The sequence below is a fragment of the Leptonychotes weddellii genome, chromosome 3 (genome assembly GCF_054177405.1).
Source record: "Leptonychotes weddellii isolate Sample4059 chromosome 3, ASM5417740v2, whole genome shotgun sequence".
NCBI classification, from domain to species: domain Eukaryota; kingdom Metazoa; phylum Chordata; class Mammalia; order Carnivora; family Phocidae; genus Leptonychotes; species Leptonychotes weddellii.
In genome coordinates, this window is record NC_138371.1 from 134,231,843 (window position 1) to 134,259,624 (window position 27,782).

The following is a 27,782-nucleotide window of genomic DNA, read 5'->3' on the forward strand; positions in this document are numbered from 1 at the left end:
GGTGGTGGGTATTGAGGAGGGCACATTCTGCATGGAGCACTGGGTGTTATGCACAAACAATGAATCATGGAACACTACACCTAAAACTAATGATGTAATGTATGGGGATTAACATAAGAATAAAAAAAAAGTGGCTGCCTCTGGGAAGTAGAAGGAAGTGGAAGGAAGTTGAGAGGAGTGAGGGGAAAATATATTTTATCATGCTAGGAGCTTAACATATTTCATCTAGGAATTTGCAGACATTATGTTGATAAAGTAACGACAACGAAAGATCTCATGACAGAAAAAGATGACCAGGTAGGTAGAGACAAGGGAAGAAGTTGATTTTTGACCTACTTGTGCTTTCCTCTGATAAGGGGAAGAGGAAAGGTAATAAATGGTACAACGCAACATGCTGAGTAGTGTGATGGAGAGCTCCAGGGCAGGAAGGACAACTGGTATGGGGCACAAGGAAAAGGGACAGCAGTCCCAGAAGGCCTCCTGGATACCTAAGACTTAACAAAGAGCTGTCTGTCTGTCACGGCTTCCTGATGGGGGAAGGCCCTGCTCGCGCTCACAGAACAGGCTGGGGTTCCAGAGGGTCATGAAACACATGGGAGACCCAGATGTGCATGGGAGTGGAGAGCAGAGTGCCGGGGGGGCAGCACTGGGAGGGGCTGAGGGCACAGGGAGGGGCCAGTGCCCCAAGCACTGAATAAGCTACAGGAATTTGGGGTTTATCTTTAAGGGAGCCATCAAATTATTTTAAGCTAGGACATAACATGGTTAAATTCCCCCTTTAAAAAGAACATTCTGAGAAGAGACAAGATGGAGGGCAAGGAAAAGGTGAGAGCAGGTCTGAGAATTTAAATCTAGGCAAAACGTGATGGCAGGGCCCAAGTAAGGAACGGAAGGTGGTGAAAATGCAAAAGAGAATGCACAGAAAAATCTTGGTGAGCATGGATGGGAGTATTAAAAAATAAAGTCGAGGTTAATTTCTAGGTATCCAGCTTGGCTAACTAGGTATGTACTGATATTATTCACCAAGTACTGAATTGTTCTTGTTTGGTGGTGGAAGGGGGCCGAGCCTAGAGAGGAACTCATGTCTGGATGTGTTGAGATGTTCAGGAGACATCCAACTGCAGGTGATTAAAGGTGTTTAGAAGGCTGATGGTTTCACAGGTTTAACAAGAGGAAGGAGAACTGGTTACACTAATAGGTTTAACTTAGAAGCATAGTGGTTGTATTTGAAGCTGTAGAAAAGGGCGTAAGCTTAGCACAGATGTAGAGGAACACACGTTTTGAATTCAAACGACTTGGATTGAAATACGGGCTTTCCAATTAGCCACCAGTGTGACTCTGGGCAAATTATTTAACCTTGCTAACCCTCATTTTCTTTCCCCTCAACTTTAATGTGGAAATAAGAATAGTACCTGCCTCATGTTATTGGAGGATTAAAAGACATACATGGTGTGCAGTGCTCAGCAGGGTGCCTGGCACATAGTAAGAGCTTCACCTCAGTTGATCTCTGCTGTGGTAGTTGAGCTGGCAGAGCATGAGCTCTCTTAGGAAGATGTGTGCTGTGACAAGAGCACTGAGGGTAAGCCACAAGGCAAACTAGCGTGTAAGGGGGAATTTAGGAAGTCATGAGTGTTTTCAGTCTCTGACCGTTTTCCATCGGGTTTACCGTGCACGCACTTTGAGAGCTCCCCTTTCTCATTGTCCCCTACGTAACTTCATTAACTCTCACCACATTTTATAGGGTTTCAGTAGCAGTAAAAGATGGAAAGATAACCACCTGGAACTGGGAGTGGGGCTACAAAAGAAAAGCTCAGTTTCTCCAAAGACGTGTTGAAAGTGTGCAGCTGATGTACAAATTTCATAGGCTCACAGTTTAACCCAACTCCTTCTAAAAGAAACAGTGACAGTTGCCCTTACAAAATTACATGAATTATTTTTCTATGCTGCTGGTTATAGACCTTCTGGGAACCAGATTGTATCTGCTTTACTTGGTAACCCAGTTCAGTCTTTAACCTAGAACAAAGCTCAAAATACGACTTAAACCAGACAGCAAAAAGACAGGAATAACTTAAAGTCTTTGAACTTGTCTTAATCTAGATGTGAAACTGAAAATTTGAGTCAAGGGAGTTAGAAAGCCAATTTTCACTGGGATTTAACTGATAAAATGATAATTAGAACAGTTCTCTTTTATACTGCAGTTAAGTACCTCAACCAAAGTAGAATTTTATGTTTAAAAAAACACAATATTTGAACCTATTTTTCTCCACTATTCTTCATTATTTGCACAACTTTAACTCAACATATTTCCTGTTTTAAGTTAGAAGAAGAAAAATAGAATCTTCTACAAAGGAACAATTTTTACTTTTTTGTTGTTTTGTTTTTTTTAAATAGAACAGTTGATAACCTCTCTACTTCTGCTGACAATCCCAAATATCTACTGGAGCTGTGACAGCTCTGTCTGCAATCACATGCTACTACCTATTTCTTGCTATCCTGAATATGCTTGGACCTGTGGCGATCATCTCATAACTCTGAGCACAGGCCATGGGGCCATGCGTATAGTTGCTCTGGATAAAATATAGGCTATATTTTCAAAGCTTGAGTAAAAACATATTTCACAGGTACATGTGAATGTATAAACCATGATTATTGTACTATTTATTACATTGTATGCAAATGAGAATCTAAATAATTTCATGCCTTATAATAAATAAGGTTATAGTAACTAAAGTTAAAAATGTATTTGTAAAATAAAGTATTTTTCTCATATGAACTCTCCAGTCTCCAAAAAAAAAATCCATACTGGATGTCATGCATAAAGTATGATTCTATTTTAATTATATAAACAACCAGGCAAAAAAGGTAATATAAATATATTGTGGCGAATCATATTGCATTGTTATTAATTTTTAATTTCCCAATTCTTATGATTTAGATTCTGATGTAAGGAAATGATTCTGGCATCATAGTCATTTAGTTCAACTCATGAAGATATCCAATCTATCTTCTTCTGAAATCTTTTATTAGAGTTCATTTTTAAAACTAATGTAAACATGGCAAAATTACAGGAAAATAAGTTAGTTATGTGCTCATTTAATTCTCCTTTCAAATAAAAATGGCACACCATTTTTGGAATGTCAACATACTTAAGGCACAAGATTTACAAGTGACCATATAATCAATGAATGAGTTTGCTATTTCAAAATAATATAGCAAAAACTTATCTGGGCTGTATTAAATAGACATCCCATATCAAAAAGCCAAAATTTCAATAAGAGTTTCCCAAAGGGTGTACCACAGAATGCTAGTCCCATGAGGAGCAGCGTGTGTGTGTGTGTGTGTGTGTGTGTGTGTGTGTGTTGTGGGGGAAGGGAGGGTGGTTCTGGGGTCAAATAAGCTTGGAAAAGAATGTGTAGCATATACTGCCCTTGGGAATTCATATCAAATACACACAAAAATTTAATTCATGATTTATGATAAATGTGGCATTTCAAATCAGTAGAGGATAAGAAAATGTTCAATAACCACTATGGTGACAATGTTTTATCTGGCTCCCACTCCTCTACTTACAGCAACATAAATTCTAAGTAGATAAAACATCTCAACAACAAAAAATTAAATTGCCAAAGTACAGCAGACAGTATGTAAAAGTATATTTTTCATTACTTCTGGAATGGAAAGATCTTCTTGTGAAAAATCTAAATACCCAAATGTCATACAGATTTTACTAAATGTCTACAAACTGAAAGAATAGTAAGAACAAAGTTTACACAAACAATAAGAGGAGAAACTAGAAAAAAACTTTAGAACACAGGTATTCCTTAAGACTCGTTCTCTTGAAATACAGAAATTATGACTCATAAAAATAAATCAATTAAAAAACAACAACAACAAAAAAACCAGGCAAATGCTATGCTCAGGAAACCCATCCTTAAAATAAATAAGCAAGGCTTTTATACAGAGAATATCATACTCAAACTCATTCATAATTAAGGCTATTCCAAATACATCAGTGAGAGATCATCTTTCACTTATCAGCATGGCAATAAAAAAATGAGGATAACGGGTATAGGCTGGAAAACAGGTCACCACACTTTGTTGGTAGAAATATAAAACTAATACAACCTCTTTAGAATGCAATTTAGTAATCTATCAGAAATAAAACTGCACATACCACTTCATGAAATAATTTTTCTAAAAAAATTATCCTACTTATAACTCACATGTGTGCAAGGCAATATGTAGAAGGATGCTCATTATAACATTGTTTATAATATCAGGAGATTGGAAACAACCTAAATGCCCATCAGCAAGAGACAGACTAAATAAACTGTGATAGTCACATATTAAAATATACTGAGAGGTGAAAATATAATGAAGCATATTTATTCATTTTAAAGATTTTATTTCTTTATTTGAGAGAGAGAGCGAGCGAGCAAGCACAAGCGGGGGGTAGGGGGGCAGAGGGAGAGGGAGAAGCAGGCTCCCCATCAAGCAGGGAGCCTGACACGGGCCTCGATCCCAGGACCCCAGGATCACGACCTGAGCCGAAGGCAGACGCTTAACTGAGTGAACCACCCAGGCACCCTGAAGCATATTTAAATTGTTCATGTGGACTACCTCCAAAATATACCAAGTGAAAAAAGTCAATCAATAAGGACACTGGATATAGACCTTTCAATGGCCACTCACAGATATTAGCTATAAAGCGGAGGATATTTTCGGACTTCTTGCTTAGCAATTACTCTACCACATGGTGCTGAGAAAGGCATTACTTAATCATTCTTCCAGTGCTAAATGTTTGTTAAAATGTCTCCCATGTAAGTACTCAAGTGCCCAACTCTGATTAGCTTGTTCACAGTGACCTATTCTAGCAATTACTGAAGAAAGCAAAATTTAAAAACCAGTATTGACTCTGGTTTAAAAAAATAATGTTGCCAAAGTTGTGCTTGTGTATTACGTAGGGACTTGGATGCTGAACAGATGCCTTCAGTTGCAAAAAACATAGAATGTCAAGGGAAAGATAATGTATCTATTTAAATATATATGTAGATGGGAAATGATAATGGCATTTAACAAGATGTGACTCACACACAGTGAACACCCATGACCCTTTAATCACAGGAACCCAGGTAGGAAAAGTTTAATTACATGACATAACATCACTACTTCTGAATAGACGCTTCACTTGTTACCCCCAAGGGCTTCACTTTACTCTGAAGAAATAAGCCTGACAGTGTTTAAGCTTGGCAATTGCTTATTTTCTGATGAAAATATGCTATGATAGGTTTTAGACTCATTTAAATATTTTCTAGATGATTTTAATATTTCTTTAATGTTTTCTTAATATTTTCTCACTATATGAGTGAGGAATTTTGAAAAATATTTTTCAATGGCTTTGTTTCTCAAAGTTTTGAACAAAGAATGGAATGATTTCAGATACAGAAAATGAAAATGTTTAATTCGATACCCTGAATCAAAAAAAAAAAAAATAAAAAGGGAAGGTAAACCAGGGGACAGCAGTAATTTCAGAGGAATTTCTTTCAGGAGAAGCTGGGATAAGTGGACTTGAGGCCATGAGGGGCCGCTCTCGGCGAGTGTACTTGGACACCGAGCGGTGCCCAGAGGGGCCCCAGTGGTCAAGGGCTGACAGCAACATATGGTGCACACAGGAAGAGGGGGAGAAAAGGTCGGGAAGAGAGGCCCAGGGAGCTGGGATGCAAGGCTGAAGAACTGCCATAGAATGGTTTTGAAAGGTGTGAAACAATCAAAATTGTACTTCACCATGATTAAAGCCGGCATAGTGTGAAGGTGTCAAGCCTGGGTGACTGGGAAATTGGTGGTATCATTAAACCAAAATGAGAACGTGAAAATCAGGTTTTATGTGGAACATGATAAGTTAGGTTTTAGATGAATTGATTTTGAGGTGCTGGCAGAATAGTTAAACTGCTTTGTCTAAGAAGTCGTTGGAAATATACTACTACAATTTCAAGTCAATCCCACACGGAAGCACTAAGGAATACGTGGCAGCCACTGAAACCAGCCCCAGCCCTTGTTCTCATGGGACTTACAGTCCAAGGGCAATTTCAACACAAAATGTGTGACTACCTGTATGATAAATGTCCCAAGACAGAAAGCAGAGTTCTATGAGACTGCTTACTGTAGAGACAGTGGATGAGAGGTATAACTATGGCTGCCCAGTGATGATTGCAGGGGTTATTCTTTGATACTCATATTTGCACTTAGATTTCTGAAGACAGGTTTTAATTGCACTTTAAAAGACTCTATGGAGGGGCGCCTGGGTGGCTCAGTTGGTTAAGTGTCTGCCTTTGGCTCAGGTCATGATCCCAGGGTTCTGGGATGGAGCCTCACATCTGGCTCCCCGCTCCAAAGGGAGCCTGTTTCTCCTTCCTCTGCCTGCCGCCACCCCTGCTTGTGTTCTCTCTGTCAAATAAATAAATACCTTAAAAAAAAAAAAAAAAAGACCATGGATAACACAATAAAGAGTGGAAATTTGTATATTAGCATTTTGAGTGCCAGGAATGTTCTTAAATGCCACCTCACTGCAGCCAACTTTGCCCAAAGTAAGTTTATTAGATTCGAGTTCCAGGTTCATTTCTAATACGAATTTGTGGCTCAAAGTATTTTTTTCAGTTCATTTTGAAGGAGAAATAGATTTATTCTGCATAAATATGGTATTCCTCCCCATTCTTTCCCCAATCAGATGCAAAAGTGTAGCATTAATATTACACACTGAAGAAATGTAAAAATCCTAATCAGAGTAACAGCAACATGCTTTTCAAAGAAAGGAAGTCAGCAAAGACAATAGGCAACTCTGAATGAGAGGAAAGTGGGGAGGAAAGGAATTGACATATGCTTCCGGAGAAAGCAAATAACACAGAAAAGAAAAGAAAGTGGGAGACAACTGAACTTTCCATGAACTCATTAACAATTGCAAAGAAACTGGAGACAAAAATGTGCTAAACTCTTTCAAGCGAACAATGGAAGATTTTCCTCTCAACTACAAAAAAACTGACAAAATGAATACGGAAGCCCCCAAATAAAACCTGATATTAGGTATGTTTGAGCACAATTTTATTTAGAAAAGAATGCATGAGAAAAAGAAAAAAATCTAAATATGAATTAAGATATACCAGGAACCATCACTTTGAGTGAACGCCTGTGTGGAGTATTTTACCTAAATTTTCTGATTTCATTCTCACTCCAACCCTGCAAAGTAACTATTATCACATCTATTTTAAAGCCAGGGAAACTGAAGCTCAAGGAAGTGATGTTCCCAAAGCCCTACCGTGGCTAAGTATCAGAGGGGAGGTCTGAACCAGTATCTTTCTGATTCTTTCCATTATATGCTTTTCTTAGTATAGAGGTGTTGCAGGCTGAGAAGTACTCAGATCTTTAGCTTAGTTGAGTTGTACTTAGAGGTGTTTCAGGAAATGCCTCAAGGTACAGACAGACAGTGGCTTTTGTAGCTGGTAACTCAACCAACAAGCACAGATTAGGTTTCCCCCAATTCACTAGAAACCTGCTCCCTTTCTCTGGAAGCCAGCAATAAATGAATGCAGTCACAGAAGACTCCCTCCCCACAGAGAAAGGCCAGAGACATCTTCCAATTCTCCTAGGAACAGGAGTATCTGGAAATACTAAAATCAGTCTGGTCAGCCTGTGGCTTCATGATCCCTCCCTACAACCCATTCACTGGGTACCTGTTATAATTGGGTTAAAACCTTGAGGCCAGCTAAACCACTATCACTATCATTCTTGGTCACCACTGGCCAAAATTCAGGTTCTTTCTGGTCTTTACTTCCTCAATATTTATTAGCATAAACAACTTTTCTACTGCCTCAATGTCTTCAGTGAACATTCCTTTCACCTCTACCTGGAAACTGGACAGATGATCTGTACTGCCCCTTCCTAATAGACATCCCTCATCCTCTCATACATTATGTGCATGTAGGAGTGTAGGTAGAGGAGAGGGGAGTAGTTTTCTCCCTCAACTTTACTACTATATCAGAGTATCACTTCTTTTTCCGGATGTAAAAAGAATGCTTTGAGAAACAGGTCATTTGGTTATATCACTGCCATCCTTCTGAGTCAATGTCACCTAATTATGCACTAGTCTCCCCTCTATTCAAGATAGACTTGGTCATCTGATTCAATCTTCCTTCTCCGGCCAAGTCCTGCCATTATCCTGCATGAATTCAACCATATGAACAACTAAACTAACAGCAAATGAATTCTTTGACTCCCTCATCTCCAGGGACCAATCCTCTCTCTTTAACAGTCCGTTACCCATTCTCACATCCATAACTGAACTTTGTGACCAACCACAACTATTTTATTAATAATAACTTAAATTCATATAAACTTGACTGACTCCTGCCCTTCTTATATTCTCTCTCATGAGTTCTGTCACGGGTCCCTGGAAATCTCCAAAGCCCTGGCCTCACGGTCTTTATTCCTTGTTTGTCTGCTAATACTCTATAGTTTGTTGCTTTGACCGTGATTCACCTGCCAGTATCTTACTCCTTCCATTGATGTCCTTTTTCAGACTCCTGGTAAAACATAAATGGATCCCAAATTCCATCTTCTTGAAACTATGTATCAGCTGCTGAGTAATCCTGGTGAAAAATAATACTGCAGGATCAGGACCAGTACATAATCACAGTTGCCAACCTCAACTGAATTCTTAATGGTATCCAACACGCCTCCTATGTTTCACCAGGAGGCTCTCACTCCCACTCCCTGATAGGGGTTGTTTCAATGCTTCCATACTTTTTTCACACCTCTCAACCAACCACTGTCCTTCCTCGGTAGAGGACTTCCTCTATTTCAGATATAAAATAGAAATCCCTTGACGAAAATACCCTTAACTTCCTAACGTCAAATCTACCATCGTATCTACACCTGGACCCAGCCTTTCCTCCTTCCCACCCATCACAGTAGCAGAGCATGTTGCTTTCCAACACAATTTCCTCCACCTGAATTGTTATCTTACCCTCTGCACTGTTCCTGCTGCCCTCAGGACCTTGTTCTATTGAGTACCCTTCCCAATCTCCCTCCCTTTCTCATCTCCCCAACCACATTCAAACAAATTTAAACACCTGCTTGGCCCCCTCTTGATCCCAAATCCCCTCTGGTTACTACCCTTCTTACATCTCAGTCTCACTTCCCATATTCATTTATCAACCCTCTAACCCTCTCCTTTGAGTTGAAATCAATGGGACAACTGTCATTCTCTTTATGATCTCTTGGTAGAATTTGACAACGTAGACCAACTCTTCTCCTTTGAAATGATCTCTTCCCTGGGCTCCATGATGTCAGAATTTTTGTTCCCTACAACTCTCATGGTGACTCCTTCTCAAGCTTTTCTTGGTTCCTCTTCCTTGGCCCACACATATACCATTCCTCACACTCTCCATCAGCAGTTTATTAAATCCCACAGCTTTGTATATTAAGAACTTCAAGTTTTTATCAATAGCACAAGCTCTACTCCTGAGTCCCAACTACCGCGACCAACAATCCACATTTGCCAAAGATTAAGGGGTTTCCTAGAACAAAGGACTTGCAGTGCTAACACTGGGAAAGTCTCAGGCAAACTAGCTTGAGTTACCCTCACCCCTACCCAATCACTGAGACAAGGTTACTTAAGTGTTCTATAGATATCTCAAAGGTAACATCTACAAAATGAAATTCATCACCACTTCCCCAAAATTCCACTTCCTCCTGTATTTTTCATCTCAGTGAATGGTATCACCTATTCAAGCAGAGGAAACTGTCAAAGGCAAATATGTATAAAAGGATCTCCCTATCTCAAAGCACTGAGTTCCCAGACACTTTTCTTTGGGGAAATATCCAATATGATTCTTATATAACTTGTTAGTATTTATAAATGCTGCTGAATGAAAAACAGTAAAAGCTAGTGTATCAATTTTCTGAAAAGTTACATGTCTACGGGCGAGCCCCAATAGTGCAAGATTTCTTTCTTCAGTGTCGCATTCTTCCACCATTCAAGTTCTTTGACACTAATTTTGGTTACCATTTAATGTATTATACAATTTCTTCTTTAAACACCTTGAAATATTCCTAACATGCAGTTATGGAATGATTAATTTTCCTTTCCAATAAGTTGAAATAAATATTCCTCCAGTAAGGAAACTCTGGAAAACAACTGTATTAACTTATGAATGCCTCAGCCAGAAGACAGTACACATTCTGCAGGTCGCCAGGAAACAAAATGGTTGCCCTTCACAGTACATTCTATAGACTCAGTTATCTTCACACAGCTCCTGTCTCTGGGTGAGCTCTATCAAATATTGCCTTTAAACTTGCTTGGACAAGTGAAATACACCCAGTACACAAAGAATAAATGAAAGTTTTAGATTAAGAATGTACAAAAGAAGTGCAAGACCCAAGACTCCTTAGGCTGAAGGAAATAGGCAAAGGAATAACTTCACGGTGTTTGGGTTATTACATTTATATCTCTTCATCTTCATTCAGCACGAGACAGTAGATAGGCTGATATTTTAATGAAAAATTGACACTATGGGAAGAATTATCTGGAAAAAAATGATTGTTAACACAGGACACAAAGTGCCAAGGGAAATGGTATTTTTTTGTTTATCTCAAATTTAGGGAGATATTCTCTTCTGTTCCAAGGAATTCAGGTAGTGACTGGACATACAGCCAAGAGCACATAGGAACAATTCTCCATTGCTTAATACATTTATCTAAGCTTGTGGGTCCTCTTTTCATCCTCTTGCCAGCCATCTTGTGACCACATCTATATGTATTAGTGCTTCCACCATAGGGTATGTGCATCAATAGGAGAAGTTGAAATTACATTAGTTAATTTGCTACTTCATTAACAGCTGTGGTAAAAAGTCCACAGAGAAAGGAGATTGAAACTAGCTAAAATGAGTGGTTTGTATTGTAAGTGAATCTAAACTATCTATGTCCCCTATTCCTGCGGATAACTGAGAGTCAGCTGTGCACACATCTGTGGGTGTTTATCAACATTTACCACCTGTGAGAAGCTTATGGGTTGTAAATGGTGGGCTAATTAGTTGAAATGCTAGTCACTCCTAATGACAGTTGTTAGGGATAAAGGTTTTACCCAGGTTAAATTGATCTCGGAACCCTGTTAATCACTGGAGGCCACTCTACCTTTTATTACAAGACTAAGGAGCTACACTATGCTGTATAAGTCACACAGTAAAGATGCATTATAACTAGATCAGCTGCTAGTTTATGCATGTTAATGAGCTCTGCTCTTAATAGACTGAAGTGCTGATTGAGTATTTGTCAGGGAAAATGGGAAGTTGTCAGTCTGTAAAAAGGTCAGCCAATTCTGTAATATATAAGATTTTCATTTCTGTTCTACATATATACTAAACGCATTCCATTCAGAAAATTAGGAAAGCATGGATAGCAAACCAGTAACTGACATAAGAGATAATTCATTTATGAAAAGATTTGTCCTTATACATACTGGCATACGTATACATTTCCCTAAATTCCCCAAATTAGCAAGTTTTTCTAAGCCCATGTCTCCCTTTTACTGATCAAAAGTGTGGGGAAAACATTCTAAACAGGTTAACTTTCAAATAAAATTGTCCTATAACCAAATGGAAAGCAAAACCAAACAAAAAACATACTGCATGGGGAGAGAGACTCTTAATTTCCTGCCAAATGAAAAGTGTCTTATAATAGAGCTTGTATTTTAATAGAGGATAGTGTTGTAAAATCAATGGAGGGCCTAGACAAATTTTGACTGCTCAGGCATGTTTTTATTTAAAAACTGACTTATAGAATACAGATGGACTTTGCAGGGTTAGAAGGAACCTTCTTTGATGGATAAGGAGACTTATAATCTGGGAAGCTAACTGGCCTGCATACTATCACTTAGCTGCCGGTGAAGTCGGGGCTGGAATACTGGTCACCCCAACCCTAAGCTGGAGCGCTCAACACTACGGGATACCGCTTGCATTCTAAGAGAATAACAATACTGTCCATAGGATCAAGAACTTTGGCAAGGGAAAAAACTGCCCTATCTAAAATGTCACTCCTTTCCACACTTCTTATCCCTCATCCCTGCTTTATCTTCTCCTTAAAACTTACTGACTTCTAACACTATGTATCTTAAATGTCGTCTGTCTTCTCTGTCAGGACCCACAAGGGCAGGGATATTTGCTTGTTTTGTTTCCTGCTATATCCCCAGGGCCCTGGAAAGTATCCATAACATGATACGTGTTCAATAAATATTTGTTGGAGAAAACCTTTTGATAGGAAGAACTTCTTTTCACCATTACAGTACCAGTTCTGTTAATAAAGGAGGTATTCCAAGGCCAATTTTTATAATTTGTTGTCAGAAATGTAAAATCACAAGAGCAAATCACACAGGAGGCTTGGGAGTGTCTTTTGGAATGCAAGGTGTGATCGATGCTTTTTAAAAATTCACAAAATACGCACTAAAACAGTATCACATAGAACAGAAAAATGTGAACGCAAACTTCAATAATGAGAATTCCAGAGTCTTGGAACTGAATGCCTGAGTGGATTTCCACTGAAAAGGAAGGAGTGGGATTGCCCTTCTTTCCTCCGAGGGGAGAACGGGATACGTTGTTTTACTTGACACGCATCCCAACCCTCAGTTAGCCGCTCCCTGAGAGGCCCACCCCCAGTTTACCCTCACGAGCTAAGATGATTTGTTTTCAAATGTTCTTGGTTGGCGTAGCTACAAAAAGATGCTCAAACTGTCTTTGTTAACGGAGAAGACTGTTCTCTTCCTCTAGACAAGAAGTTAACATTTATGCACAGTTGTGTTTCATACCCTATGCCAGACCCTTTCAGGTGAAATTATGCCCCAGATAAAAGGGTTTTAAATTAGAGATGTAAAATCAACATGTCCTAAAGCTCAGACAGGTACCATCTACCCTGTCACGAAAGCTTTTCCGTGTCCCCATACTTCATCAGCAACAAAGCCCTACTGGTACCGTTTTAAACTGCCTTTCAAATCTACCCTGTCTTCTTTTTCTCAGTACATCTGAGTTCAGGTTGTTGGCATTTAGCTCCTACAAAATTGCAATGGTCTCCTAACTGGTCTCACTCTTTCTACTCGCGCCACATCCTCGAAGCCTTCGGCATGCATTCTTGCCGTCAGAGCCATCTCTCTAAAATAAGACCCTATCACTGCTCTGCTCAACGCCTTTGGAAAGTGCCTACAGGATAAAGCAAAACTCTAAAGCATAACACGCTCTCCCAATTTCCAATTTAGCCTTGCCGTTTCCTACAGCTCTACCCAAAGAGCATTTCTGGCCTGCTACATTATTTGTTGCTGTCCAAATACGAATTTCATGCCTCCGTGTCTTAATTTACACAGCCCAGTGGATTTCCAGACTTGGAAGCCCTGGCTCATTTTACTGTGTTCATTTGGTATCCACCTAATTCAAGATTCTGCATTTCAACGGACCAATAGAAGTCTGGGCACTACTGCTCAGGTGACAACCCACCTTCCCTGGCTCTACCCTAAGGTGGAAGCCAAAAGGACTATTCACAATATTGGAACTATCCACGTAGGAGAGAAGGTACATCACGTTCATGGGTTGTACATAAATGGACAAGATGCCCCCATCTGCTGGGAGAAACTGGAAAGGGAGGAGGTTTCCTGCAGGGTAGGAACCCTGCACACCGTTCCTCATTCCAGGAGGAAATGGGACTCACAGGGTAGGATTTCACATGGTGTCACAGGGAGTGGAATCCAAGAGCGGAAGCATCTCGTGTCCAACGTGCAGCCCTTGGAGAGCAGCGGGTCTACTGATGCGGCCAGGGGACAAACCTAAGTGAAAGGTTGCAGTCCCCACGGATGAGTGCTTCGGGAGGAGCACAGTGACTTCTAGGGGCACTGGCTGGGGAGAAAAAGAAGTGAGCAGAGAGAAAGTGCAAATCCAAGTGCATAACACGGAGACATCTCTGAGAATCGCCAATATCCAGGAGCAGAGGAGGTGTCTAAGAGAACCCAAGCAGATCTCCTAGATTCCCACTCAAGAGCGAAAGAGACCTCACCCTTACCAAAGGAAGACACAAGAAATTATGTCAAGGTAGGGAGGCTGGTTTGGGCCCAGTCAGAATTGAATCAAGAAGAATGCACGCTGCTAGAAGTGCCCGAAAGCTGGCTTTCAAGCTTGGCATCCGTTTTAGAGAGAAGGACAATAAGAAGAGAGCACAAACAGGGATTTCAAACAAGAATAACTCAATCTGACGCTGGTATACATACACAGAGAGAAATGACTAAGCGGTTTCCCATTAGGCAGGCGGGTGTTTCAGAGTCAGAAATGAAACTTCATTTATACCAACTTACATCTTTGCACACCTGAGTTTGTTCTCCTGACTGTGAAATACCTATTTGTTACCGATATTACAAGAGCACATAAAACAAACTGGACAGATGCCATATCTCGTCCTAGGATTGGGCCAAATATACCTCTAAGTGGTTGGCTCAGATAGAATATGTACAACTGAGGAATTCCTACCCCAGAGACGTGAATTCCATTAATGTTTTAAAAGTGCTTATTAAACACCTGCTTTGGAAAGATAAACAGCCGCTCACTTTAAAAGGTTCTTTTTAAAAAACATGGCTAATTTTAAATACAAGCGTTTTATTTTTGTAAGATTAAATGAGAAATAATATTATGTTTGACTTTCCTGTTTAAAGAACAAATCTTTTAGAGCCAAATTAGAATATTAGCTGAAGTATCATGTAAAGTAACTATAGTAAATGCTTCAAGTCACTTTCCTCTTTTCTTGTATTTTATAAAAGATAAATATCATTTAATTAATGAATTAAGCTAAACTTTTATTCCACAGAGGCCTCTGATAAGTTTCAGGAGGAATACACCAAATTCTTAAGACGTTTTATTTCTGTTTTCAATATTAACTGCACTTAAATGGGAGCAGGCTGAAAGCCTGCGTGCACACACAAGCCTCCCTAGCTAAGATGTAATACTCGGAAGGAAATTTTTATATCTCTTAGAGTTCCTAAGATTCTAACATGGCTAAACACTGCTGGAGATATTTCTCCTTTCTTACCTTTCCCTGTTTAAAGTTGATGAATGGCGACTCAGTTATTATTCCATTTCTATTATATCCAAGTGTGATGCTTTAGAAATAAAAAAAAAATGGTGCCAAACATAAAAAGGGAATTTTCTCATGGGGGAGCTGAAAGATCTGAAAAACAGTACTCTTTCCCCAGCTTTCCTACACCACAAGTAAAGCAGTTCTGAACAAAGCTCAGCATCATTTGGGCTCTCCTAATTTTCCAAGTAGAGAAGGAACAGTTTTTAAACTCTCCACTATGCCTCCAAATATAACATTAAGACATTTTACATTCAGTCTCAGCAGATACCATGAGTTAGGAAACAGCGTTTCCTCAGATTGCAATGCTGTGTGTCTTAAAAGAGTCAAAATGCAAGAATCAAGAACACAGTATAACCATAATACCTGAGAAATACCTGAGAAATACCTGAGAAAATGCCACATTTCCTCAGGCCAAGTTCCTTTAGAATCTCATAGATAAGGTCCCTAAAAAGGTTGTAGTCTATGGGGAAGGTGAGCAGCATTAGGGTCTTTTTGCAAGAATGAAAGGTACTTCTAATTATCACAAATGATATTTTCCTCTACCAAAGCTGAAATCAGAGTATAATCAACAGAGGTACAGCAAAATCACAGGATAATCTATTAAAATATTTGGTAGATTTATTTATTGACTAATTTAATATTTATTTAATAAAAACTCTCCATGCATTCAAAAGGCACTACATTTGTTTGACTCTACCAAAAGGCACTCCTTTTTTTTCCCTGAAAGGTCAACATTGTTCCGTAATAAACATTCAAATAAATGAAGGCAAAGTAAAACAAAAACAAAACAAAACAAAAAACCTTTTATTCACATATGAATCCAAGGGAAAATACAATCTAATTAGCATCAAGACTATCCACTGGAAACAAGAGGTGATAATTGCAATTCAGCACTAACAGAATCAATACTTATAAAATATACCTGAAGTACAATAAAACGACTACCTTTCTCTTAATTCTTGGCTTTTGAATTAAGATAGTCCCTTTTGTTCACCAACCTTCTCGACTTTATGACATTTGAAGGCTACTATGCAGTGAAACAGAGGAACTGTCACATGTTTAGAATCTTAGAACTAATGGCAAGTCAGAGAATCAAAGTCAGGATGACTCTGGAGGGAAACTATCCAGCTTCTAAAGGCACTGAACCTTCACACAACACTTGCAAGTTCCTGATGGAGCCTCTAACTCAACACTAATTTGACAAAAAAATGTTTCGACTTTGCAAGAGTTACTGCATGGATAGCACTAAAAGTTTAAAAATAAACCTTCAAAGGATTGTGCTGGACTAAAATTACTGTCACTTTTATCCATTAATGATAATTATTGGTGGGAGTTCTATAGTGACAGTTCATTCTACCCAGGCAATGGTCTCCCAAGAACTGCTTATTCCAAAAACAGTCAGTCATCTATTTTCTGTTATTACACTAGTCTGTCAAATTCTTCCTGCCTTGGGGCATCCAAGCTTGTGTTAATGCTGCCCTCAACATTAACTCTGTTAATATTATGTTGCTTCTAATTTTCTTGAAGAACACTGGATATCTGAGGAAGGAAGCTATCCAGGAAACAATATTTTAAAATCCTATCACAAAATAATGTCTAATTTCATCTAAACACTAATGCCTATTTATACCATTTTCAAGTAACACATAAATATTCAATTTCTCTGCTTAATTTTCCCCATCTGTCCTAGGGTTTATTTATTCATCATCAAAAGCCAAATACTACTGAGTTCCTTTTTTAAAATGGCAAGATAATCACTTTAGACTTAGCAACCTTCGTGACCAAGTTCAGCACCACTGAATGGATTTCCTTCAACCTTAAGAATTTAATGTCAAAATGACCAAAAATAGGAAGAGAAAAGAGACAGCCTATTAATAAAGAAATAAAAACCTGGCTTCCCCTATGACCTTTTGACACATTGATATTTTCATCTCAAAAGATATACAAACAATAGTACAGCAATACTGGGGACTATAAGCTGGGATAAAAGGATAAGAGCACAATAGTTGTGCTGGATTGGTGACTGGAACAATTGGCAGTCCAGATGCTTGCTAGCATTTCAAAAGTTCAACTGCACAACTTTTCATTTTAAATTAAAGAATCTAAAAATCACATGCTTCTCTTTCTGTGCTGAAAGATTTAGTTTTCCCTGACAATTACCATTATTTTTTATCAATACTTTGTGTTTAACTACAAGATCCTAATTTTCTTTTCTTTTTTTTTAAGATTTTATTTATTTGAGAGAGCGCGAGCAAGCACGAGTGGGATGAGGGGCAGAGGGAGAAGCAGACTCCCCGCTGAGCAGGGAGCCTGATGTGGGGCTCAATCCTGGGGATCCTCCAGGATCATAACCAGAGTTGAAGGCAGATGCTTAACCGACTGAGCCACCCAGGCGCCCCAAGATCCTCATTTTCTAATACACATTGGCCATTTTGCAGATGCATTCTTTTGGTTACAGGGAGACAAGAGAAAAGTTGACAGAACAGGGTTTTTTTTTTTTTTTTTAGATTGCACCATAAAAATCAAAGAATAGTCTCTATAGATTATTGATCACTATCAGGAGTTAGTAAACTTTTTCTATAAAGCACAAGATAGCAAATATTTTAGGCTTTGTGGGACATATGGTCTATGTCCCAACAGTTCAACTCTGCACCTGTAGCTCCAAGGTTGTCACAGACAATATGTGAAGGAATGAGCGTGGCTGTCTTCCAATAAAACTTTATTTATAAAAACAGGTGCCGGCTAATTTGGCTCAAGGTTCTGTAGTTTGAGCTATATTTTTACTTTACATATAAATAACAATATGCTGAACTAAACACAAAATGGAAGAGATGTCATTTGACCAGTTAATTTTTATCAACTGTTTGACAAATCTTATGCGTGTCTTCTGTGGTATTTCCTATGCGCACACCGCATGCTAGGTCCTATGAGATAAAGATTGCTGAAGGCCAAGTTCTTGAAAAATGTACAATCGATTAGTAGCATAACACTAAAGCAAATGAAATGAGTGCAACCAAATATTCCATACATTAAGTTATATAGCAAGACTATAATGGTTTACCAAAAAGAGACTATTATCAAGGACAAATATTCAGATAACACATTTTAGAGAACACTGGAATTAAAACAAACACGATTTTGTTAGATTCAGTTAAGAATTAGAGGGAAGGTATTTATGGCAAAGAGGACACCAGAAATAAGCACAGAGAAGCAGGGATGAGAGTGCCTGAGGTAAAGAGCGGATGGTTATAACCAGTTCAATAGAGTCAGAGAGCAGTCACTGGGAAGTACATACTCGTAGTCTCTTATCCACAAATTCTACAGTCAGATGTTTTAGAATCTGTTTTGCAGACTGTAAGAAGATCAAAAAGGTGTATACGCTGTGAAACACTACCACATCCAGAATAACCTAGGGCAGCATCTCTAATTAAACTCATTATTATTTCTGCTTCGATGGGGTCTCCTGTCAGTTCAGGCCATGTCTGGCATCAAATGAGCTTGGACACTGAAGTTACTTAAAAACTTCTGGTTTTCAGGGGCAAATTTGCATTTTTGGATTGGAAAGGGGTTGTAGACAGAGAGTGGATTTAGCTGCCCCAAACCCTAAGCAATCCAGTTTCTTTTACAGTTTTGTCTGATTGGTTGTTATTAGCTTTTTGACTGGTGCCAATAAGTAACAGCCTTCAAGGGTGGCATACATTTCACCTCGTTTTCAACTGTGATATAATTTTTTTCTTTTTTTATAAGTGTTGGACTGGACTCTATACAGGCACCAATCAAGTTCAAAAGCCTCTCTCTCTGGAGGGCTGTGTTTCTCAGGGTAAATGCTAAAAACAGACATTTACATGATGTGTAAAGAGTATGCATTAAGTAATAGAGGTGGGATAAGTTTCTTAAAAAATGGAGAGATCTATGGTTATGCCTGAAAGTAAGACAATACTCACAGTCTATCTCTGAAATTAAAAATAACTTCAAATACAAATACTCATTCTACTCAGAACTAGCAATGCGACATGGGAGGGCTCATCATGATAATAGTCCACTGGTTTGGAAAGTATACACCATGTAAATAAGGGTTGGGAGGGACAGCTACCTAAGGAGGAGTCAATGTCACACACACAGAAGATGCACTGTGATTATAGCCTATGTTGTCAAAGTTATAATGTTCTCAATATGGTACTAAGATTAAAATAATGGATTGGTAGGATTTCTGCCCTCGAAGGGTAGAAAGCAGGGTGAATCTGTGCTTGGTAATAGAAGAGCCATAAGTTAAGTGATATTCATAAAAAGTTTTCTTTGGTAAAATTCTTAGAAGTAACCCATACGACACCATAAAGATTGAAATTCTTTTGCCCCCAAAAAAGTTTACGATTAATTGGCATTTAATCTTGCATTATAAAACAAATTTAAACAACAACAAGAAATTGGAGTCATTTTCTAGTCGGCATATAGCTAATATTACAGAATACTCAGAAGGGCAATGAAAACCATTTTCAAAATGGTTCTTAAATATTGGATGAACAGCCAGTTAGTATGAGGATGTACCATAACGATGTTAAACGAAGAGTGACACAACTCAAGAAGTTACCAAAAAAAAAAAAAAAAATCACAGTTTCAAGATATGTTGTGCTAGAGAAGTCTGGGAGCCTCCTCTCCTTATCTTTCTTTTCAGAGGCTTTTTGTAAAGAGAGGATGGTGTGTAGGCCTTGCACAGCCATACAGAGAAGACGTGTATTAGTGCACAGAAAAGCAGGACTCTGAATGACTTTTCCCCATTGAAACTGTGTTATTCCAGTGAAAGAGATTCCTGCACACACATGAAAACCTGTGTAACTATTAGCAACACTCTTGGAAAAATTCCCCACTGGACACTCCTTGATACTATTCATGGAGTCTCCTAATACCATCAGAAAAGAATTTGTTAAATGGTAGAGCTGGTGGCGGGGGTGAAGGTGTCTAAGGGCATTTGTTCTCGAATAAAGCACACCAAGGTGTTTGTGCCCCTTCCATAAACTACTATCCTACAAAATTTCCTGGTTCTTTCACTTCTAACTTGGGTCAAGTAATGAAAATACTACAGATGTTTCCACCCCCTTCCAAACTGTTGAGCTCTAGCTACTCAGTTGGGCCCCGAACTATCCGGGCCATTGAAAAACCCTTTTCTAGAGGGGAAGAGTGGTGCTGATGGTATCCTCAGGGTTCTGGGCACTGGGGTAAACTAATGCTTGATTAATCAGAAGAATTAAAGTGGAATCTGAACCAGAGTAGAAAAGCCTTCCTAATGTGACAATCCTCAAACTCCCCAACACAAAGGAAGAGGGTATCTATAGTTTAAAACCACTGACTACGATACCAAAGACAGAGCTGTCCCTCTCACCCAAGGTTTCCAGAGAAGATAATTCTCAACCTCCATACATAGGTATAGAGTCTAGTGCTAGGTATCAATTACTAAAATTCATTTCGGTCTCTTTTTTTCTGCACTATGGTCAGACCATCAGTGGTAAAGGCATAATAGCACAATAGTTTAAAAATATGTCCTCTGGTCAGAAAACTTGACTTCAGTGCTTGCTCAATCTGTGACCACGTACAAAGACATTAAGCAACTCTGATAAAAATAGCTGCATAAATTTGCTGTAAGCATTACATGCAATAATGGACACATACAGAACCTGGCAAATAATACGTGATCAATAAATGGTGGCAGAAGTGGGTGTTGCTATTGCTAATGTCCCATAAAAGATGAGGGTAAGAAAAGAGAAATATATCAAAGCCAGTGCAATCTTATTTGTTCTACTCTTCTAAATAGAGAAATGATTAAAACCATTGGCCTATTTCTATGCATCAATTTCCAAAAATGCTAGAAAGCTGAAAGCACCACTGAACAAAACTAGAATATACACCATTACGGAAAATAATCTAAGTTTTATGATATCTGCAGAGGACAGGGTAATTGTTAAAGCCTTTATGAAAGCAAGTACACACATTAATTGCCTATCTGTTGAGATTGGCAGAGACATTCCCAAGTAGTATTTATGTAATATGCATTTCCTCTAAAATGGAGGCCTAATTGCTTAGTTATTCTAAATTGCAGAATGGAAAACAAAGGAGCCATTTTGGCCATGTGGGTAAACAACAGATTTCTAAAAGCTAATTATCTCTTTATTTAATAGACTAAAGTTGTACCAAATGAGACATTTAAGTCTAATAAATAATAAACAAATTGTAACCTAAAGACTGAAATATAGGAGCTGCTCATATAGTTTTTATTGCTCCATTAAATAAGCTCTTATTTACTTCCCCCACAAAACATAATTATACAACACTGGGTCCATTTCAAGGCCATTCTGATGTGCTACTTAAAAATTATGTGAATCAACTTAAATACTCAGGAAGTCTTAAAGCATAATATTTGAATTATATTATCAAACGCCCTATTCGTTTCCACGATTAAGAAACAGAAATACAGTCTCGAAAAACTTGCACATAATCACATAAAATTGCTATTACTATTTGTCTCACTAGAAATGATTACACATAAGCATAGCTGTGCACTTCAAACAAATAAATACGAGCGTCTATACTTACTAGTTTCTACATCAGATGTTTAATACTTTGGGTATATTCTCAATTAAAATAACTCAAAATGTAAATACCAACCTCAGAAAATGTATTCGAAATTCACATACCAATTGAAAAAAAGACATCACAAAAATGTAGGTAATTTCTTTGCTTGTTTAATGTAATAACAAATCATTCAACAGAAATAACCAAAACTGTATGTGTGAATATTTAAGAGACCTCCAGGCTCATCATTTTTAAAGAAAACAAAAATGAGAAAAATGACCTCTTAAAGCTATAATATGACAATACGAGATTCTGTGCTTTCTTAGTTTCACTGCGCAAAAGGATTTTCAATGCTTCGTTTTTCTTCTTAGGGAAATTTAGCCCACTATTCTATTTTTATTTTCATTCTATTAACAAAAATCACATCCTGAAATGATAGTGATAATAAATAGTAGACTTGAAAATCGTTACCTGCTCTTTCGCCAAGGGCAAGTAATGATTTATGGTGGATAAGAAAGAGCAGGGATTTAATTTACTCTACTACCTCAGGTGGTGAAACAAGAATTTGTACATCTGTGAAAAAACACAGTTCTTATTTGCATGGTGAAAATACTAAAGTCATGAAAATATATGGAAGGAAGCTCCCTGTGGGTTTATGATGGGGTTATGTGAACATTTTTCTCTCTCAATCGTTCAGGGCTGCGTGCCCTACATATGAAAATAAAACAAAAAGTCCCTGGTCTAGAGAGGTGACAAAGCCCTAAGGTAAATTCAACAGTTCGCCCTTCTACATTTTTTTTTTTTTTAAAGATTAGGAAAGCTAGGCTGACAACTTCCACAAAGACTGAAGCAGTATTATGTTCTTCTGTACTAAAATAGAACACCCACAAGGAAAAATAACACAGAGTTTTAGCTCACAATAAGATATTGAAAAAATAAACCATACTGGCATATTTAGTATAGGATATGCTATATCCTATAGCATAGGATATGAACATGGACCTGATTTCTCCTATCAATTTCTAAGGAGTTTTAGAACCAATATTTTAAATTAGTACATTCCATATACATTGTATACTTAGTTCTCTAAGACCAAATTTTGTCACCACCACCCACCATGCCAGCATCTCTATCTTGTTGTCTTGCCTTTAGTTCAGGTAACTGTTTATAATCTGAAATTATCTTTTACATGTGGTTGTCTGGTTGACTTGTTAGAATTAAAACATCATTCCATCGGGGACTTTATTCTTATCAGTGTAATGCCAGCATATAAATACAAAAACTATTTCTCGTTAAATAAAACAAAAGTGACCTATTAAATGTCTTTTCTCTACCAATGAAGTGGAAAACTGTAGCACTTATATTTTTCATGGTGATACATTTTAATTAAAGATAGTATTTGTCAAGTATAGGAAATGTATAAAATCCAGTGAGTGTATTTGTTAACAGTGTCAAAAACTGATATTTTGCATATGAATATTTTCTGTAATTGTTAATTAGACATACTACTTTACTGACTTCTACCTCATAAAGCCTCCAAATGTTAGGAAAAATCATGATTTGACAAAAAGCATATTCTACATCTAATATGGAAAGGAAAAGGTGATTGCATATCTGTACTATTTTTAAATGTAAAAAAGATATCAACAAATAATAATATATTTGATACTTATATGACTAACTTAGCTGTAGCAACTACAATAAGAGACTGACTACTTTGTTCTTCTATATTAGCAATCTTATGTTTAAAGGAAAACTAAAGACCACTTGAAATAATCATCATTTACTAGGGTTTTAGAAGAGGTATTTCACTTTGGTGAGGATATTATAAGTTTAGGTGCTCTGAAATTTGGGATATATCCCTAGATTCGTTAAAATTCCATGGGCTACAGGAAAAAAAGAAATTCAAAGTTGATTTCCAAAATTTTCAAGTGTTTTCAAAAGTAGTGTCCTACCTGATAACTTTCTTTCCTATCAAATGACTTTCCAACTAAATATATTAAAATATTCACAAATATAGAGTATGTAAAGATACACTGTCTTAAAGTATTTATTTAATATTATCTATATAAATTAATGTTGCCCTGACTATCCTTTGAAGAGCACTCTCCTGGGAAATGTCAAACTGTCTGGCACATAAGGACCTTAGCATTTTTGGGGGAGCGTCTATCAAGTGAGAACCCTACAGCTATTGAGACCCATGTTTGGGAAGATATAGCATATAGTTTTATAAGGTAATTCAATAGGTCAAATAAGATAAGCTCTATGATTCCCAAAAGATGCAAAAGAAACCTTTATTTAAAAAAATTCATATCTACCTTATTACCCTCTGTAGGAAACAGGATGAAGTTTCCTCAAAAAGTTAAAAATAGAACTACCATATGATCTGATCCAGTAATCACACTACTGGGTAATTATCCAAAAAATACAAAAACATTAATTCAAAGGGATACATACACACCTATGTTTATTGCAGCATATTTACAATAGCCAAACTATGGAAGCAGCCCAAGGATCCATCGATTGATGAATGGATAAAGAAGAGGTGGTGTATATATATATATATATATACACACAATGGAATATTATTCAGCCATAAAATCTTGCCATACACAATGACATGGATGGAGCTAGAGAGTATAACGCTAAGCAAAACTAGGGAAAGACAAATATCATATGATTTCAATCATATGTGGAATTTAAGAAACAACAACAACAAAACGAGCAAAGGAAAGACAGGGTTGGGGGGGTGGGGAGAGGCAAACCAAGAAACAAACTTTTAACTATAGAAAACAAACTGATGGTTACCAGAGGGGAGGTGGGTGAGGGTATGGGTGATGGGGATTAAGGAGGGCACTTGTCGTGATGAGCATTGGGTGTTGCATGGAATTGCTGAATCACTATATTTTACACCTGAAACTAATATTACACTGTATGTTAACTATACTGGAATGAAAAGAGAACTAACCTTCTCAACAAAAAATTACCTATGTGAAAGCAATATAAACCAATTATTAACCATAACTGATGGGTAAGTATTAGAACAGTTTTGATAAATTTCAAAAACAGACCCTAGTATATGAATAAGTAAGAATTACAATTAAGTGGAGCAGAATAGTATTATGAATAACTGAAGCTAGAAAAATAATCGAAATGGATATAAAACTGCTGTAAAGATGACTAAATTTAAAGATAAGAAAAATCACAAAAGCAAAAATTATAAAACATTTTTATATATCCAGATATAAAAAAAAGTGAGAAAATATACTTAAAAGGTAAATATTGATGCTCAATGAGCTAACATGTGTAAATCAATAAGAAAAAGACTAAGACAACACAATTCACAAAGAAGGAAATACAAATGGACTGTTAAATACTTGAAAAAATGTCCAACTTCATCAGTACTCAAAGAAAGGCAAATTAAGATAAAACAGAACTTTCTACTTTATTAACAAAAATCTTTAAAAATGACAGTATTCAACCAAAGTGTGTTCATAAACTAATACTAAAAGCGGGTGAAATTAGAATAATACTTTTGGAAATCAATTTGGCAGCATGCATCAAAAAGTCTTGAAACTTTATCCTAATAATTACAAATATTTGTTAGCCATTATGCATAAACATATCACACTGAAAAGACGGAAATAACTATTGTTCTATGACCTCATTAAGACTAATGCAAATTAAATTAGATATGACATACCCAGTGAATGCAATGACACAGGTATTGCAAATGACAAATTAAGAATCATAAGAATAACAGGAAACATTCAGAAAGTACAGCAAGATGCTAAACAGCATATTCAGTACTATCATATGGCTACTATTAAAAGGTAGAAAATTTTAAAACTGAAAGAAAGATGTGCCAAAATATTAACAGGGATTTTTTTTTTTTTGGATGGGACGATTATGGGTAATGGTCTTTCGATCAATTACTTTTTAGGTGTTTTCTGTAACACAGCCGTATTATTTTTAAATTGGAAAAATAAAATGAACTTCGTTATTCTTAAAAATAAAATGCCTTCCCACCAACAGTGTAGGAGGTGGGTATTAAAGAGGGCACATACTGAATGGAGCACTGGGTGTTATATACAAACAGTGAATTATGGAACACTACATCAAAACTCATGAAGTAATGTATGGTGATTAACATAATAAAATAAAATTGAAAAAAAATAAAATGCCTTCAGGAGAAAGGAAAATTTAAATGAAAACATTACTGAGATTAAACTGGATCTAACATTTCATTAAAATTTTTGTTTCCTACCAGGTTTTAACTTTCCAGGTTGATAGAAGAGAACTGCTGAGAGGCTCTGTATAGGCAGACCAGAGGGTCTGGGCAAAACCCACAAATACAGCCCATGTGCTTGCTATCAAGTAACTCATCCAGATGACACTTTGGCCGATACTAAATGAACTAATGTTCTAATATAAGAATGTCTGGTAAATTAGGCATAGTCAATTATTTTAAAATGATTTCCAAAAACATTAAAATCAATATTAAACCTTTCTGATCTCCATTTTAGTTAACACTTTAAGATATTTTTGAGAACACTTCCTGAATTTCAAGTGTACTCTTCTAAATAAGAAGCTGTGCTTAGATGATTATTTTTTTCTCCTGGAAGAAACGTGTGATACATTAAGGTACTCAGTTTGCTTTATTAAAGATAAAATATGTCTGTAAAAGTGAAAGTAAAAGAGGCAAAGAAGGCATCTGTCTACCCCTGGGGAAACTTTAGGTGAATTTGCAGCCCTGAGTTGTAAACTATGGTAATTTAGAAGTGAAGTTGATGGATTTTAATTAAAGCCTTCTGCAATCCTTAGTGGCTTAGAGGTGGAAGAACCAGAATTTTGAGGGAGTGAAATGTAACTACAATTTACTTAATTCTTTCGCTTCTAAGTTAGTGGTATCCTCTAGCTTTGGAATATATACATAGATATCTTTGTAAAACTGTAATTTTTCTATTTTTTTTCCAAGAGCTTTTTATTAAAGAAAATTTCAAAATATACAGAAGTAGAGCAAATGGTATAGTGAACACACCCTTCCCTCTAAGCACCCATCACCCAAGTTTAGCAACTATTATTTATAGCCAATCTTGTTTCATCTACACACCCGCCTATTTTCCTGGTCATGCTAGACTATTTTGATTGAAATCTCAGACATACTTTTGTCTGTAAAATTAAAGGATAAGTCTCTAAAAGATACTTTATAATATATTCGCAACAACATTGTCATGCCTACAGGAAAAAAAAGGTATTCAAATATTTCAGACTGCCTTTCTCTATACTTGTTTGGATTAGAATATACGTAAGTTCAATTTATTGCAATTGGTTGATAAGTCTCTTAAGACTCTTTTAATCAATACATTTCCCTCCATCACTTTTTCCCTCCCTTAGAATATTTTGTTGAAAAAAACAAGTTACTTGTCCAATAGAATTTCCCAGTTTTCTATAGTTGTTAGTTTACTGATTGACATAAACCATTACCGATTGGTTACTGAAGTAGCAGTCACAACAGCGCGAATATACTGGGACTACAAGAATAGACCAGGGGACCAGTATTACCTACAACCGATGACCAGTTAGGTAAAAGCACTACTTGTGAGTAAACTAAAGGGGGAAAGCCATTTAAAAAAAAAAGGCTCTACAGCTTAACTATACAAATAGGTGATCATATCTTCTTTTTTCACAGAAGTTTATTAAGCTGCTAATAACCAGTACAAATAGCAAAGCTGACAGTACTCACCAGTCTTCATTTCTAATAAGCGCTTTTTCTTTTGTTGGCGTTCAAGCCTTTCCTTCTCTGCCAATTCTTTGGCTATTTGGGCACGTTTTTCCCTTTCCTCTGCTTCTCTTTTTTTGACATTCTCCTTTCTTGCTTGCTGTTACAAACAAATTGTGGAAAATGATCAATTCTAACCACAGTGATTCCACAAAAATTATTAATCTGTAGAACTGTGATTAAATATCTTTTAGATAATGGCTACTTCTAATATTAGTAACACAGTCTTTTAAAAGATTAGCACAGGAACCCTTGTTAAATATGGATCTATAAATACAACTTA

The 27,782-nt window shown here is 37.1% G+C and overlaps 1 protein-coding gene across 5 annotated transcripts in view; it reads right to left on the minus strand.

Moving 5' to 3' along the window:
• Nucleotides 1-27,782, minus strand: part of DIAPH3 (diaphanous related formin 3) — a 485,199-nt gene that overhangs the window by 138,772 nt on the left and 318,645 nt on the right. For all 5 annotated transcript variants that reach the window (XM_081815005.1, XM_081815002.1, XM_081815001.1 and 2 more), the window contains one exon: nt 27,464-27,599. In XM_081815005.1, coding sequence (XP_081671131.1) covers nt 27,464-27,599 — 136 coding nt within the window. The remainder of the gene's footprint in view (nt 1-27,463; nt 27,600-27,782) is intronic.